The 18,753-nt window shown below is 37.0% G+C and overlaps 1 protein-coding gene across 6 annotated transcripts in view; it reads left to right on the forward strand.

Annotated features, from left to right (window-relative positions):
- LOC150091241 (RNA-binding motif, single-stranded-interacting protein 2-like) overlaps nucleotides 1–18,753 on the forward strand; it is a 662,097-nt gene that overhangs the window by 527,796 nt on the left and 115,548 nt on the right. For all 6 annotated transcript variants that reach the window (XM_090374864.1, XM_090374859.1, XM_090374866.1 and 3 more), the window contains one exon: nucleotides 16,202–16,245. In XM_090374864.1, the coding sequence (XP_090230990.1) occupies nucleotides 16,202–16,245 (44 nt within the window). The remainder of the gene's footprint in view (nucleotides 1–16,201; nucleotides 16,246–18,753) is intronic.

Here is an 18,753-nt window from a genome sequence, read left to right on the forward strand (position 1 = left end):
CAACAGCAACATTTCCGCACCCGAATCCATTCCTTCCACGAATTACAAAAAAGTTATTCACCACAGCAGGATACGCCACTGGAAACAGCAATGGCAAGTACTAACCAGCAACAAATTTTTGCACCAAATTAAAAGTTTACTCCAACCATGGAAATCCAGTAATCAACGAAACAGACATGACAAAGTGATACTCTCAAGTATCACTTTGTCATGTAATAGGACACACTCATTTCAGCCGCTGTCATCTCTTGTGAGGAGAGGATCCCCCCCCCCTTTGGCTTACCTGTCACACACAGCAAACAGTAGAACATGTATTAATTACATGTCCAGCTTTTACAGTTGAGTGCCGAAATTGATTCAAGAAGTTGACAAGCATCACTTTCTCACTCTCAAAAAAATACTGGAAGATAGAAAAATATATGAGATGATTTTCATTTCATCAAGGAAATATATTTCTATAATCTAATATGAAACCAAATAGTTCTGCACAATAGCTTACTCTGCAGTAAGCTATAGTCACTCCATGACTTTTGGAAACTATTTGCAGAAAAATAAGAATACAAAGAAAATTGTTGTTAAAAACCTTCCAGGCGCATTTTAGCTGCAGTAGCTCTTGTGCCAAGAATTTCTAAATCAATCAATCAACCAGACTTAATTTTCAGCCATTATTTACAGATTTGTAGAATATTTAGGATTTTGGAATGTTGTTATATCTCAACATTTCCAAAAATTACAACATGTCAAGTGCACTCTCTCAAATATAGTTGGAAGCAATTTTGTGGTATTGGCAGATGAATGACATTTTCTCCCATAAAAACTATTTTTTTGTATTTTGGGCCCAAAAATTTACACACACACACACACACACACACACACACACACACACACACACACACACACAACCTTACCATTAATACCAAGCAACTGTTGATAACACTAGCAAAAATATTTTTGTTACAATTCTGCAATCAAAATATGCGATTCTGGAGGAAATAAATGCGCTGATTACGAAATTTCCATATAAAGTCTATCACGTCTACATCTAAAGATATACCAACATTTAATGTCAAAATCAAGTTTGTATACAAATACAAGTGTAAAAGTTTGTATACTATACAAGTGTAAAAAAATATACATTCTCTATAACTCATTTAACTTCGGAAACAAATATCATAAATCATTATGAACTAGTTATATTTCAAGAATATATAATCAGCATACCTGTGATTGTCCTTAAAAATGTTTGCTAAGAGATTTTCTCTTGTATTCCTTCTTCTCTCGCTCACAAGGAACCAGCAGTAATCCCTCATCACTACAGGATCCCAGCAACCTTGGTACCGCCTTTCCATCGTGAAAATATCTTGATGAAACCGCTCCTCTTGTTCATCACTCACACCTCCCATATTTTCAGGGAAAAATTCGAGATGGGAATGAAGAAAATGAATTTTCAACATTGACAGCCCATGTTTTTGTAGCACTCGAATAAATTAGACACCAACATTTTATAGTTTTCTTTTTTCCTATTACCCAAAAAACCATGTATTACCGCCTTAAGTGATTGCCAAGCTGCAAATTCAAGCTCCTTTAACTGGGTTTTAAAAACATATCGGCTTTCAGAAGTTACCTAATTTGGGATCCTACGAAAATTCCTTCCTTGAGTTTGGCATGTGTTAAATCAGAAAACAGATTTTCAAGTATTTTTTTTTTTTTTATGTGAACCTTACAAACACGAGAGGTATTAGAACCTATGGGATTAGTACCGTGCTTGGGTTGGAGGTTGAGAAGACGAAAGAAGATATTTGTTGACATGGGACTTGAACTTCTCTAGATTATAATTTTCAGGAAATACGTATGAAGGAAGGTTGTTCCAGAAAACGGCACTTGAATGAATAAATGAGGAAGATGAAAAGTTGGTTCTGTGGGTTTGAAGTTGGACAGTAAATGGATGTTGGCCGGTGGCGGCACGTGTTCGGACTGTTTTCAAAGAGAGAGCGGGAATTATACAAGCCAATTCAGAAGAACAGTGCCCATGGAAGTATCTGTAGAAGAGGCATGCAGCAGAAACAAAGTCTATGACAAAGCAAGTGGAGAGACTCTGTTAGAGATGAATCATTGATTAACCTAACTGTCCTCTTCTGAATGGAATCAAGAAGCCTGAGAGAGGTTTTGGGGGCACCACCCCAGATGTGGGAACAATATTCCATGGCAGGGCGGATTTGCGATTTATACAGAGTGAGCAGCTGTTTGGAACAAAAGTAACACCGAGAGCAAAAGAGAAAACCAAGTTTTTTAGATGCAGAGGAAGCAATATTTGTAATGTGCTTGTGCCAAGAGAGATTAGAAGTCAGGGTAATCCCCAAAAGAGATATATCACTTTGCCTAGAAATCGGAGTGTCACTAAAGATAAGCATAGAAGCAGAAGAATCCTTTTTGTGAGATATAAGACAAGACGGAGTTTTAGAAGGGTTGAAATCAACTAAGTTGTCTTTGCCCCACTGGAGAATTACCTGAAGATCGACATTTAAGAAATTGGTAGCAGATTATCGAGAAGTTGAAGCTGATTGAGGAGGACAAGGTTTCTCATAATGGAAAGTGGAATGCAATGTGCTATCATCGGCAAAACTATGGATAGGATTTCCAATCAATGGAAGAAGGTCATTAATATACCAGAGGAAAAGAGTGGGGGATAGAACTGAACCTTGGGGGACACCGGCATTAGTGGAGAAGTTAGAAGACAGAGAGCCATCTACCATCACCCGAAGTGAGCAATCAGAGAGAAAACAGGATAACCACTTACTAAAAACAGTTGACGAACCATAAGATGGAAGCTTGTTTAGAAGACCTTTATGCCAAACATGATCAAAAGCCTTTGAGATGTCAAGAGGAACTACTTGTGTTTCACCAAACCTTTCCATTGAATTAGTCCATAAATGGGTAACATAAGCCAGAATATCACCAGTAGATCGACACTGACGGAATCCATACTGGTGATCGTTGATCAGACGGAAGATTTCTAGGTAGCTTAAGAGTTGTCGGTTAATTGATTTCTCCATTATTTTAGAAAGAGTAGAAGTAATTGCAGTGGGACGATAATTGGATGGGAGGGATTTGTCACCCTTTTTAGGAACTGGCTGGATATGAGGAAATTGCCAAGCAGAAGGAAAAACACCTTTGGAATAAGCAAGTGAAAAAAGGCAGCAAAGAATAGGAGTAAGTTGAGGAGCACAGGTTTTTAGAACAAGTGTAGAAATACCATCAGGACCTGGAGCTTTCTTAGCATCAAGATTCATCAAAATCCTTCTGATATCCTTTTGACGGAAGACCACAGGAGGCATTGAATGGCGCATGTTGGGAATGGCGGGAGGTGTTTTACCGAGATCATTAATACATGAGCTGGAAGAAAAATGGGATCCTAGCAGGTCAGCTTTATCCTTGGCTTAAGTGACAACAGAACCATCTGGTTTGGACAGAGGTGGGAGCAGAGATGGGCAAAAGTTGCGGCCAATAGCTTTGGCAAGAGACCAGAATGCTCGGCTACCATTAGGGCAAGAAGCAAGTTTTCTCCTCTTATCCTGTTCAAACTCTAGTTTGGACTGATTAATAACTGCTTTACAATTGTTGCGGGCTTTGGTGTAGGCAGAAAATGAAACTGAAGAATTAGGAACAAGCCAATTACGATATGCAGCATTCTTCTTTTGAACAGCCTTAGCACATTTATTGGAAAACCAAGGTTTAGATAAAGGATGAGATTTTAAAGTGGAATGTGGGATAAAGGATTCCATTCCTGCAAAAATAATTTCACTGACACGATCTGAGCAAACGTTGACATCAGAAGTTTTGAAAAGTAATCTGACCAAGGAAAAGAAGAAAAGAAGTCTCGCAGGTCATCCCATTTTGCATTCTTGTAATGCCAAACAACACGAAGTTTGGAATAGCCATGAGATAAAGGTTCCATTGGAGAAGAGACAATCACCAAGTTGTGATCTGAAGTGCCTAAAGGACCTTTCACTTCAACTGTGTACTTAGAAGCATTGTTTGTGAGAAAAAGATCAAGCGTATTGCCTGTATGATTAGGATTGTCCAGTATTCTTGTAGGTAAGTGAACAATCTGTGCTAGGTCATTAGTAATCGCAAAAGCCTCAGCATCTCGACCTGGTGGATCGGTGTGACTAGAAAACGGAAGCCAGCTGGTGTTGTGAACATTAAAATCACCAAGGAAAATTACCTCACTGGTAGGAAAGTTGGACTGTAGAAAGTCAAGTTGCAAAGAAAGGAAGTCAAAGAGCTCCAAGTGATTAGTGGAGTTGGGAGAACGGTAGAGACAACAGATGAATTTGACACAATGAGGTAGAGATTTTAAGCCAGAGAAGATCAAAGAGTGGAGATTCCAAATTGCCAAGTCTCTGACAGGGAATATCAGAACGGACATATGCACAAGTACCACCTCTGAGGCGAAACGAATCATACAGCGAATAATTTGGGCATCTGAGATGAGCAGTAGTTGAATCAACCTGATCAACTGAGATTCTGTCAGAAAAAGTACATGGGGTTTGGCAGACTGCAAGTGGAAATGGACATCATTGAGATTAGAAATGAGACCACGTATATTTGTGAAATGAATTAGGAAGTGCTTGGGAGGTTTAGATCTTTTCACAGATAAGCTTGCTCTATTAGTTTGACAATTCATGGTGTATTCAATAGTAAGAAAAGTGAGTGGGACATGCTGTATGAATTAATGAAATTTTTTGATGTGGCATACACATGGTAAGAATATACCCAGATCCTTGACATAATGTGGCCTCGACATTGCTCCCCGCATACACACTACTCGGACTCCCTCCAGTCACTATCTGGCAGAGTAGAGGTAGCAAGATTATACACTAGCTGATCCGGAAGCCTCCTAGAGAGTTAACAATAGGTTCGGTCGAGTGTGCTAACTAGCGGCCGGCCTGCGAACACCATTTTAGAGCTGTAACCTCGAAATGTAAGGAATATTGGATCTTGCCACAATGTTCATCATAACCTCAAAAGTCATCAATCGTACTGCATGATGGAAGAGTTGAGGTAGAGAGATTTTAAGCCAGAGAAGCCTGTTCCAACAATCAACTGCACATCTATTCTGGAACCATCCTTCCTCAACTCGAACTCATGCCACCTCTAAGTAAAAGAATGCCATTGGAATTCAACTTACTCAATCCATTCAAGGCTTTAAACAACTCAATCAGATTTCCACGGATTCTCAAAACCAGGTTCCTGGTCTCGAGACACTGCAATTTACAGAACTGAACACTTTTTAGGTAAGAGCACCTTTTTGTTCTTTTCACCAATCTGGTTACCCTTCTCTACACCCGTTCCAGTAGAATTACATACTTCCTACAGTGATGCCTCCAGACCTGTATATAGTACTTAAGATTCAGCCATAATCATGGCCTGATACAAAGGGATAATCACTTTGTTTCCCCTGCTGGAAAAGTTTCTATATATCACTGACAAAACAGCATGAGCTGTAATGGCAGCATGTCTGCATTGCTCAGAGAATTTCATGTCTGACTGTATAATTACCCCCAGGCACTTGCTCTGCTATCCATGTCCGTAGCTGAGTGGTCAGGAGCATGAGTGCAGTAGCACACGCTCCTTGAGTAGACCGGGATTCAAGCCCCTGACTGCTAAATATGGTCGATCTGCCAACCTGCACTGGACCAGCATGGCAGATTATAGTCCATTTCCCTCAGCATGAATTATTGGGAGGCTTCCATCCTGCAGTGGGTTGATAATGGCTGCAGTTTACCTTTTTTTTAACAAAATAAAAATAAATTTATGTTTACATACTTAGCTTAATTAATAACACTTTATATTCTGTTATTCAGCACAATTTTGTAATTTGCTATTCAACACACTTGTAATCTATTATGGTTTACCAACGATTTTATTATGAATGTCAAGAAGTAGCGTGAACGAGATCTTGCTTATTCTAGGCAACAGGTTTGAGGTCGTGTTTCTTTCTTCAAATGTTACTGTACTCCAACTGGTGGACCAGGGAGTCATCAAAAAGTTGAGGAGAACCTACAAATAATGTCTTGCATCATTTACTTTTAGTAGAAAGCAACGAAGAAAGCATTGTAGATTTTTCGAAAAAGCTCAGTCTCAAGGACAGTTGCTACATGTTAGCCAGTGTGTTGGAAACATTCACTGTGCAGAATTTAAAAATGCTTGGAAAAAGCTGTGGCCTATTGCAAAAGAAACCATAGGAGATGAATAGACTCGAGCTGGAGGAGATGATAAACTTGTTTTAGTAAATCTCTGGGTTTGAAGATTGCGATAAAAGTGATGCAAGGGCATGAATGAAAAATGATATTGATGCTACAGGGTTTCCTGTTTTTAATGAAAACGAAATTGTGAATTCAAAAGAAACTGGAGCTCCTGAAAATGATACGAACGAAGATGACGAAGAAGAAAATGAAATCCACACTCAGCCCACGCATGCTGGAGACTGAGATGGGTGGTATGAGCAACGAACTGTTTGCTATCCAACTCTATAAATTCGAAAATCTGAACAAATCGCAAGTCCGAACTATCCCAGTCCCAATTAGTTTGAGTTATCAACGCTCTACTGTATTTATATTAAATGGAATAATAAGAAAGTAGAAAAATGGAAATAAGAAGATGCAATGCATTTCTCTCTCTCTCTCTCTCTCTCTCTCTCTCTCTCTCCTTTTTTTTCTTTCTTTTTCATCATTGCATTTACCATTTTCAGGCTGCCAGATGGCACTATATATCATTTCAAACTTCATTACCATGCGATTTTTAGTTTTAGTTTTGATTTGTCTTCACATATCTCCACAATGTAAGTTATTTTTTCCATTCTTATGTTCATTTAACATGTTTTTTACTCTTAGAAATTTCTAGATTCAGGTTAAAAATTTATTTCAAGGTGCCACTGTTGTTTAGTTTTATATTTCATTTTTCCTGCAAGCTGTTGCTTGTAACTTTGCCTGAGTGTCATCAAGTCACTTGCTATCATTTAAGGATTTTTACTTAGTTTTCAAATCTCTTTAACCTTTAATTTGTATGTTTTGTCTCTAAAAATTTCTGTTGTCAATACAGTGGTGCCTCACAATTCGACTATAATCCGTCGCCAAATTAGAGTCGAATTGCGAATTTGTCGAATTGCGGGTCAATATTTTCCATATAAGTTCATGGAAAATTGATTAATTCGTTGTCAGAGAGAAATACACAGTATTATTGACTTTACTATATTCTACCATATAACAAACGGAATTACAAAATACATAATGAGTACATACATTTCATTGAGCCTTAGATGTTGGAAGGATGGTTTATTTATCTTGTTCTACCCTTTCTGTTCTCCTCTTGGCTTGAATGGGGATGAGGAATTGATCAAGGGTGGACAATCTCCCTCTTTTTCAAGATAGCCTTGAAGTGATGCATAGTAGTGTTGTTAAACAAGTCTGTCATTCTAGTTACAACAGCAGTGTTGGGGTGCCATTTTAAACAAGCAGACTGCACCTTCTCCCAATGGAATAAAATTTCTTTAATGGCAGCTGTTGGCATCGGCCCTTTTTCCCTGTCTTCTTCTTCGAGTGAAATTTCCTTTTCTCTATCTTTTGCTTCCTGTCTGCTGAGTGTTTTGAGTTCTTCCACGGTTGGTTCGTCATCGTGATCCTCCACAAGCTCTTCCACATCAGCCTCACCAACTTCTCCTATGTCGAGGTTCTCCGCCGTCGAAATGATTTCTCGCATGGCCGCAGTTGCTTCTGATTCTTCAGCGGCTTGGACTGCATTGTTGTCATCCCGAAAAAAGGAAGGAACGAGTTTCTTCCATGATGCACGAAGGGTCCTCTGTGTCACTCCCTCCCAGGAAGTTTTAATAAAGGAAATGACGTGAAGAATATTGAACTCAGTCTTCCACAACTCCTTCAGTGTCTTATCAGAAGAATGAGTCACGTCAAAAAGCTGTGAAAACAAAGCCTTGGTGTAAAGTTTTTTTAAAACAGCAATTACTTCTTGATCCAGGGGTTGGATCAGTGATGTGGTGTTTGGAGGCAAAAACTGGACTTTGATGAAATCAAAGTCAATTTCAAGAATGTTTGCCAAGTCTTGGGGGGTGGGCACTAGCATTGTCAAGAATCAGCAGTGCTTTCAAAGGTAAATTGTTGTCAATGAGGAATTTTTTTATGTTCGGTGCAAACTCCTCAAAAATCCAATCTTTGAAGACTTTCTGGTGTACCCAGGCTTTTGCATTGGATCTCCACATCACTGGCAGTTTGGACTTGATGATTTTCTTCCCAAAGCAGCGAGGATTTTAGAGTGGTAAACGAGAAGTGGCTTTACTTTAAAGTCTCCACTTGCATTTCCTGCCAATAACAAGGTAAGCCTATCTTTCATAGGCTTATGTCCTGGGAGCGTCACTTCTTTTTGCGTGATGTATGTTCGATTTGGTAAGCGCTTCCAAAATAACCCAGTTTCATCCCCCGTTAAAAATTTGCTGCGGCAAGTAGCCTTCCTTCATGTTTAAATCTTCAAATTTTTTCACAAACTCTTCTGCAGCCTTTTTAGCTGCACTAGCTGCTTCCCCATGTCTGAGAACACTATGGATACCTGTTCTACCTTTGAATCTGTGAAACCATCCATGTCTTGCCTTGAATTCATCAGTTTGATCTGAGATACGTTCTGGAATTTTCTTCTGCAATTCTTCAAAAATTAACCTAGCCTTCTCACAGATCATTACTGGATCTCCTTTCATCTGTCTTTCTCTAATCCAGGTAAGAAGCAGCTTTTCCATTTCTTCATTGATTAAAGATCTGTTTCTGTCAGAAATTTTCATTGCTCCAGCGAACACCCTAGCACCTATAATCTTGTCTCTTTGTTGCCAAAAAGTTGCCACTGTTGACCTAGGGACACCATACCCTTGAGCTACATCTGTAATTGTTCTACCTTTCTGCACTTTTTCTATAATTTCTTTCTTCTTTTCTAGGCTCAACCAAGTGTGTTTCTTTCCTGAATTATTCCGCTGTTCACTTCTCTTTGGACCCATTATCAAATTTCACTCAAAAAATAACTGCCAAAGCACAAAATTTTTTACTTTATGAGAAATGCAGAATTATAAATTAGCACAAACAACTAGAGCAAACGTGAACTCACACTACGATTATTAACGAGATAATGTTGTCTCATAACTGAGGAAGAACTGACAGCATATATGACAGAAGAACTGTAGCTATCTTTGAGGGCGGCTAACGTAGATGAATGATTGAGGGATCTATTCCCGCTTTATCTATCATTGGTTAAATGTTACTCTTGCTCTTTAATACCATTGGTTAAAATGTATGAAGCAGCCGTAACTATTTAGTGCTATTTAGTAACGTTAAACGCAGTTACGTAGTCCAGCATAGAATTCTTTCGTGCAATATCATGTAGTGTTTTCGCTGGCCTGCAAAATCTGACTGTCGAATAGCGCTATGTTGAATTGCGAGACTGTCGAATAGCGGTACGTCGAATTGCGAGGCACCACCTGTACCAGTTTTAATTTCTCTTCACCGCGTCAACTGTAACGTTCACAAGCCATTTTCTAACACCCCCCCTTTAATCCTTGTAATTTTTATTTAATTTACAAAATTTTATTCTCATTTTCATTTTTGTGTATGCTTTTTACCCTTTGACTTACAGTTTACATCAGAAATGAAGACAAGTTGCCATTCTGCTTGCAATCCTGGCCATCGACACCTGATAAGAGGCTAGTTTTGTTAGTTACGTGGCAACACTCATTCGTCAATTTTGTAATTATTTACTTATGCATATTTTTTTGGTTATCTTCTACCACTATCTCTTTTACTTTCTTTCCTCCCCTCCCTTTATATATATTTACTTATTTTTCTTTTTTAATGAACAAAAGCTGAGAGGGCACTACGAAATTCTTTTTGGGGTAATACTAACTACAGAATTTCTTTAATTCAAAATAATACATATTACTAATGGACAAAATGATACCAACTAATGGCAGTTTTTCCTAAAATGGTTTTATAAATCATCTAAAACTGTAATACAGGCATACCTCGGTTAACGTTACCTCTGATAACGAAGCTTCGATATAACGAAGTCCGCAATTTCAAGCCCCATTTAACATAACAAAATATTCCAGTTTAATCACCTGAAATCTAAGCAAACTGAAGAAATTACGGAAACCTTTGGGGCTTCTCGTGGTTGGTTCGAGAAATTTAAAAAACGGGCCAGGATTCATAGTGTAAAATTAACAGGAGAAGTTTCCAGAAAAACTAAAGAAAATAATTGAACATGAAAAATTTCCACCAAATTTGGTGTTCAATGTTGACGAAAGCGGTTTGTTCTGGAAACGGCTACCAACAAAAAGCTTCATTTCTATTGAAGAAAAATCAGCTGCTGGGTTCAAAGCAGCCAAAGACCGTTTAACGTTACTCTTTGGATCAAATGCCTCTGGCGATTATAAATTAAAATTGTTATTAGTTTACCATTCAGAAAATCCGAGGGCGTTAAAAGGTAACATAAAAATGAATTTACCTGTAATATGGAAAGCAAATAGAAAAGCGTGGGTTACCAAGGAGTTATTTACTGATTGGTTTGTTAACCACTGTTGTCCTGAAGTAAAACGGTATTGTCAAAAAAAACAACTTTGAAGAAAAAGCTCTTTTGTTGTTAGACAATGCTCCGGGACATCCTACTGATCTTAACACGTTGGACACATGCATTCCTGTCAAAGTTGTGTTTCTTCCAGCAAACACAACTTCCCTGATTCAACCATTGGATCAGGGAGTGATAGCATCATTTAAAGCTTATTATCTGCGTCGAACATTAAGCAGTTTAACTGAACTAGAGGATAAAGAGGAAATGACAGTTAAAACTTTTTGGAAAAACTACACCATTAAAAACGCAATTGAAAACATTGATAGTTCTTGGAAAGAAGTCACTAAGAAATGCTTACATGGAGTTTGGCGCAAAATATGGCCAGAAGTTGTATTAGAAGAAGAAAATAACATCCAAGAAATTAGAAATGAAGTTATCCAGATGGCTCAATCAATAGGTTTCGAAAATGTCGATGAAGAAATTTATTGAATGCAGAAGATGATGGTTTTTCAGTGGAAGATTTAGAAAACCTTGTTAGCAATGAAGACAAAGATAATGAAGACGAAGTTAAAGAAGTTCCTGCTGAAAAAGTGTTAACAACCAAAGATTTAAAAAGGTGCTTAAATGACATTGAAAACGTTTTAAATTTTTTTAGTGAAAATGATCCTGATTTAGGAAGGAGTTTTATTGTTAAGCGATCAGTGTTAAATGCAATAACTTCGTATAGGCAATTGTTAAATGAAAGAGAAAAAAGCATAAGCAATCAACTTTAGACTCATATTTTAAAATATGATTTCACTTTGTATGGAAGTTGACTGTTTATTTAATAAAACTTTTCTTTGTTCGAAAAAAAAGCTTTTCATTTTCTTTACGTAGGAACGTATCTCTATTCTGGCCATAGTATTTTTACCTCTGAAAACGAAGTTTCGCTTAACGAAGTAATTTCGTGGAACGCATTCTATTCGTTATTCGAGGTATGCCTGTATTTAGTGAATAAGGAACAGAATGCATAACAGCTCCACAACATGTAGTCATTTAGAGCACAAGTCTTTTAATGTTTCTTGCGGCATTCAATGCTGCAAGAAACATTAAGACTTGTAACATTTTCTTTGCTTCAGTGGAACTTTTCTCCAGCTTTACACAAAACTTTATGTTCATTCATTGTTGTATTCATGTTAGATATTTTTTCTTCAATTCAGTCTTATTCCTTTTTTGCCACACTGATTGTGCAGGAAGAGACATTGTAATATGCAATATTACAGTGCCTCTTAATCCACAATGATACAGTAACCAATTAACATGTTCAACTCACATTTCATATTAGACTTTTTCTCTTTTTTTTTTTAATCTTTTAACTTCATCTAGGATTCAAAATCTTCTGGAGTAGGAGGCCAAGATGATGTTTTAGCAATTTTAAGAAATGGATGAGCAACTTTTTGGGGTGCCATCTAATCGAACTGCATTGCTTAAAAATTCTTTTTTTTTTTTTTTTTTTCTACTTTTAATTTAAAATTGATAGTATACTGATTATTTGTGATTTTCTAACTAAACCAAGTAACGAACAAATTCAGTAAGCTGTGAATTTGTTCGTTACTTAGTTTTTGTAATTGCTTAAGAAACCACATTCAGCTTCTTCCGCCATTGTGTCGTGTAGAACAATCAATTTCTGCCGGCATTGATATAGGTGATACTTGGAGGTTTTATAAGTAGTTTCATAGTAAGGTAATCAGTATTACAAGAGACAAATGAACTATAATTTAAAGCAATACAAATGTGTTTTAATTATGTGACTTTTCCACCTAGTACATAAGGTAATCTAAAAGAGCATAATTTGTACTCACATTAAATAAGTGGGATTAGTGTAGCATTATTCTTTTCGGACTCTAGGTTTCTTGTGTTGTTATTAAATTAAATTTAGACTAAAATAATTCCTCGGACTAGAGCAGCAAGGCAAAGGACTCAAAGTAGTAGGAATGCTTTGGTTCAGGGGAGAACATCCAGAGGTGGTTCTATGAATTAGGATTATTATCAGGATCAACATATGTAAAGACATACAGAATGGACCTGTAAATTGAATGTCTTATAAAGGAGGAAGTTTAATGTTTAAATATTGACTGGACCTTGTGGCTTGGTCACTCACACAGTGGCAAGGCTTTTGAGGATTTCTTGAATGATTCTTCCTACACCAGCATATTAGACAGCCAATAAGAGAAAGCAATACTCTTGATCAGATTATCAGCAGTGACCCTTCATGCATTAAGCATGAAGGGTCACTGCTTGAAAGATGACACCACGAGAGGGGAAGACCGTTGCCAGAGGGTGTACCTGGTCAACAATGATGTTTAGGTAGGTGGTTGACTTCAGAGTGCCTGGCACATAGATGACTGGACTCAGGGTATCCCAGTAGAACAGCGCCAAAGCATGACGCTGCCACCTCTGGTTCTTTTCGTCCCACGGCACATCCAGGCACCATCACTTCCCCAGGTAAACGACGCACACGTACCCAGCTGTCCAAATGGTGCAACAGGAAACGTAATTTGTCAGACCAGGCGACCTTGTTCCATTTACTCAAGGTCCAGTTTCAGTGTTCATGTGCCCATTGTAGGTGCTGTTGCTGGAGAATCGTGGTTAGCATGGGCACTCAGAGTGGCCTGCGGCTATGCAGCCCCATTTTCAGCAGGGTTTGATATACTGTGTGTTGTGACACATAGTTCCATCATCAGCATTCCAATTACCAGCGAGTTGCGCCACAGTCGCCCTTCTGTTACCACATACCATCCGGGAGAGCCTTCGCTCACCTTGAGTATCGATGAGCCGTGGTCGTCCAGCACCTTGCCAGTGGTTCGTGGGCCGCACATAAAATGTGTATTTTATGTGGGCCGCACATAAAATACATATTTTTAGATATATGTTATTTGTTATCATGAAGAAGAAATATAACATAAAAAAATTATTCTCTAACAACCAAGAATTTAGTGAGATGAATGGAAATGTTTTACATCTTTTAACATTTTTTTAATTTCGGTTGTTAATTTTGTAGTTGAGATTCTTAAAACTGCTTGTAAATGTTCATCGGTGATGCTTGATCGTAAAGAATTTTTTTATTTAGATTCATGATGGAAAATATTTGTTCACATATTATGTAGGTTGATCCAAAAATAACCAACATTTTTCAGGCAAAATCTTTAAGTTCGTCAAATTTGTCCGAATTAAAAGTATTGTAAAATTTACAGATTTCCTCACTTCGGTGCAATTCCCTTAAATCAGTATCACGCTGTAGTTCACTCTGTGATGGGCCGCGCACTATTGCCAAATCTTCGTGAAAAGTTGTCATTCAAAGCGTTGATAATTTCACAATATTTTTCAAATTTATTTTCTGGAATCTTCAGCAACTTCATGGTTGGGAAGTGGTCTACCTTGTCAATCAATAAATGTCAAAGGAACAACTGGAGCTTTAATTGAAATCCATTCAAACTTTTTACTATATCATGGGCGTATAAATTTTTCCCTTGTAACAGTGTTAAAAGTATTTAAGTGTGTCACGATTTCCAGGGTAAACGCAAAATCACAGATCCAGTTATTATCAGTTAATTCGGGAAAGTTCATAATATTTTTCAGTTTTAAAAATAGAACGATGTCATCTTTAAGATCCCATACTCACTGAAGAACTTTTCCTAAACTAAGCCATCGAATTTGGCTATGATAAGGAATATCTGTGTACTCCAATTCAATATCTTGAAGAAAATTAATGAATTGTCTGTGTTTCAGGCCCCCTTGATCGTATTAAATTTACTAATTTAATAATACAAGATGTGAGATGTTCAACTTTTAACACATTTTTACATAATACTTGTCGATGTATAATACAATGAATTGTAATTAAATTATAATCAGGATAATTTTCACAAATTTTATCCTGAATTTTCTTTAACGCTCCAACATTTTTACCTGTAAAACTTGGTGCTCGGTCAGTTGTTACGCTTACCATTTTGTTCCATTGTAAATTATATCTTGTTAAGCATTTTTCAACTTTTTCAAATATATCAGCTCCTGTTGTTTGGTCTTTAAGAAATTCCATTGAAAGAAGGTCTTCAATAATTTCAAAATTAGAGGTACATCCACGTATGAAAATTAATAACTGCGCAGTATTATTTTGGTCGTTACTTTCGTCGAGAGCTATCGAGTACCATGTTATGGATTCTGATACTGATAATAATTGCTCATTCAATTCTTCTTACTATGGTTTGCTGAGATAAACTTATATTATCAAATTTGTGTTTAATGTCAGAACATATAATTCCATAAGCTTCAGTCATACATTCTTTGATATAGTCTCCATCTCATATAATTGCAAAAAGCAACAAGCTTTTTGCAATTATATGAGAAATAACAAAACTTGCCTCTACAGTAGCTTCTTGTTCCTTCTTTAGCTGCGTAAACACATTTTGTTGTCTATAGATAAATTTTAAATCAATCCATCAGCAGTTTTCTTTCTCACTTCCGGAGTTCAATTGGCACCATATTCGGAATGTTTAGTAGTGAAATGTCTTTAATATTGTACTCTTTCAACACTGAGACACTCTCCCAGCAGTTGAGACAAATAGTCTCGTTATTTATGTTAGCAAAAAAATATTTTGTGTTCCACTCTTCATTGAAGACACGATGCTCTTCTTGAATTTTTCGTTTTTTATTAATTTTTAAAAGGGCGTAAATATTATTTTTATCACTACTGGCACCAAGATAATAATGCAAAAAAACTAACTGCATGATGACCGTCAGAGAAAACAGATTGGAGCTGCGGCCAGTCAGCAGTCCTATCCTATTACTCTGCCACCGCAGCAAAGCCGTTGTCGTCATCACTGGTTGTCTGTTACTGTAGTTTCGTGCAGTTAGTTTATAATCGCAAATTATACCGTTATAAAAGCGCCCGTTGGCTCGCTCTGGTTCGCACACAATTTAAAATTATCTCAATTTGAACAATACAGAGATGATAAAACAATTTACAAGTCGACAAATTCTAAAATGTATTACATATACAAATTTATTTTTCAAAAAGGCATCGCAAAGGCCATAAAATAAGTAAACTTTTGTCGAAAATACAATTAAAGCTCACGGGCCGTACAAAAATGCGCAGCGGGCCGCATGCAGTCCGTAGTTTGTCCGGGCCTGGTCTAGCTGCTGTCCTGTGAAAACTCTTCTAATGCTGTACCTTCAAAATGTAAAAAATATTGGATCTCACCACGATGCCTGAAATAGCCGTAAAAGACATTCCCATACTTTATTACCCAAGCAGTGTTATGGTATTGCACTTCATGACGAATCAGTTATCTGCTACCCAGAACTTAGATTAGTCATCTACTATCTAGAATTTTGGATTTAGATTAGTAACAAAAAAATAAATTAATAAAATAAAATAAATTTAAAAAAAATCACTCATTGAAATTTGAAGTATCTAATATGAATTACATAAAACTAGAGTAGAGTTAACTTAATATTGTCAATTGCACTACTCTTTAGCAGCTCACAGCTGCATTTTCCTTAAGTGGATACTTTATTTTTTATTGAAGTCTATAATTAATTCTAGGGTGTTCCTCTGAGTTATGATCCATCGGCAATTCCTCAGAATGGGTGAGTTGTACCTTTTTTTTTATTTATTTAAGTAATACTCTGATATGTATTCTGATAATTAAAACATAGAACACATTTAATACAATGTGAGATATTCATATCTAAAACATTGTGGTATATCAATCTCATCTTTCAACTTTCACAAAAAGTTCAGAATATCGAAATCCATCCATTCACCTCAAATGCTTGTCTAGTTCTTTCTTGAACTTATTTAAGTTTTCAACCTCCAGTACGACAGACTGGGTAGTACTACCCTGGGTGTAGTACCGCCCGGATGATATGTTACTCTAGGGTTATTGCTATCCATATGAAATACAGGTGACCCCCGCTTAATGCTGATCATTCGTTCCGGAAAAACAGAGCGCTAAGTGAATCCGCGCTAAGCGAGCGCCGCTTTCCCATAAGGTAACATATGTATTTGTGAGCTGCGGTCGGTGCCATAGGATATTTCCTAATCAATAATAAACGGTAATGAAAAGATGCACAAATGTCGGTCAAAATATTTAATATTCAAATATTTGCACATATAAAATATTCTGCATTACATACGCATAATTATGTGGTAACTACTTGCGTATCAAAAGTAAACTTAAAATTCCAATTAAAATCATGAATTTAATTGATTTAATTTAATGGATGAATTTAATCATGAAAAATGTGTGGATTTTGAGTTGAACTTTGGCCCTCTTCCAAATAAACTAAAAGGGGTATTAATTTTAAATGGCCCGCAGCGTTACCACCCAACAATAACGTCAACTGATCCTTCGCCGCTTTGAAACTTGGCATGTTTTTTCTTCTTTCAATATGAAACTTCTTTTAGGCATTCGTTTCCACAAAAGTCCTGCTTCATCTATGTTAAAAACTTGTTGAGAAGTATAACACATAATACCCCTCTTCAATAATTTTAACAAGTTCTTTTTTGAAAGTTTCGGCTCCTTGATCTGCATTCTAAATCTATTCTACCAGCCCTTACCAGTTTTAAATGGTTCCACATTTTTTTTAGGCGAGTTTTCTTCAGATCGATCTCGATCTCTCTCTCTCTCAATAAATAAAATAAAAATAAATTTTCTGTTTATACTCCGGCACGACAACCAAGTCAGTAGAGTTTACAATAAATCGTCAATACAAATATTTATCGTATTTAGTAGTCACGGGCTTGAACCCTGGTCCACTCAAGGAACGCGTGCTATGCACTCTCGCTCCTGACCACTGGGCTACGTCAGGCCTAATATTTAACTTAACTGAATTCTGCATTGGACATTATCTTCAATAAAATTAAAGTCTTTCCATTTCAATCCTAATAGCCGGCCTAGTCCTAGTTGCTTGCAGTGGAACAGCTACCTTTCCCGCTGCAAAAATTAATTCTTTATTTTTTTATAATTGTTCTTACAGTTAAAGTTGGAAGTCCTAAATTATGGCACACATCCGCTTGTCGTTGACCGGAATCGATTCGCTTCAAAACGTCTAATTTTTAAATTCAGTCTTTTTCTTACATTTATAGTCTTCGTACTGTGCTCAGACGTTGTTGATTTTTCATTCTTCGAAAATATAACTGCGTTGGTTGCATTAATTATGATACAATGTTCGAGTAAACTGTCCGTTTCGCACGTTGTCTAATACGGTACTGAGTGATGACTAGACTTCGGATAAATGCATATAACGCAAATATTACAAGCAATATACTTCGTCATTTTTTAAAATGTTGATCTAGGAACTACGTAACAAGCCACTGTACTGAAATTAAATTAGCGTGCGAGAAAATTTCACTGAGCGTGGGAAAATTTCTCAAGTCGGCGTGGGAAACGTTTTAATGCTGTTTTGCTATTCATTTTCAAGCTATCGACTCCATCAAATGAAACGATTTCGTTAAATATGTCAAAAATGTAATCTGTAAAAGAGAGTTATAGTGATCTGTGACAGCGTTATAGTCAGACACGGGTTATAATATAATAACAGCGTTATAGCGAATCAGCGTATAGCGAACCGCGTTATAACGGGGGCCTGCTGTACTTTACATTTATCAATGTTAAACTTCAGTTGCCACCTCTCAGCCCATCTTCTCAACTTTTCCAGATCCTGTTGCAATAGCGTATCATTACTGTCATTAACAACCCTGCCAACCTACATATCATCTGCAAACTTAGACATTAACCTTGGTATACCGAAAACAACAGTGGGCCTAACACCGCACCCAGGGGGACTCCACTAATAACATTTGTCCATGAAGAGCAGTGTCCATTGATAACCACTCTCTGTCTTCTCCCACACAACCATCCTTTTATCCATTGTAGCAAGTTGCCGTTTAATGCCATACTGTTCCAATTTGTACAGTAGTCTTCTGTGTCACAGTATCAAAAGCTTTCCTAAAATCCATGTATATGATATCAAAATTATTCTTTGCATTCAGTTACTTTGTGACCATATCATAGTATCCAATCAAATTTGTCAGACAAGACTTCCCCTTAACAAACCGTTGTCTGAACTATAACTGCAGTCTTGTCTAGATGA

The sequence above is a fragment of the Mastigoproctus giganteus genome, chromosome 1, assembly GCF_048544385.1.
Source record: "Mastigoproctus giganteus isolate SK-2022 chromosome 1, ASM4854438v1, whole genome shotgun sequence".
NCBI lineage: Eukaryota > Metazoa > Arthropoda > Arachnida > Uropygi > Thelyphonidae > Mastigoproctus > Mastigoproctus giganteus.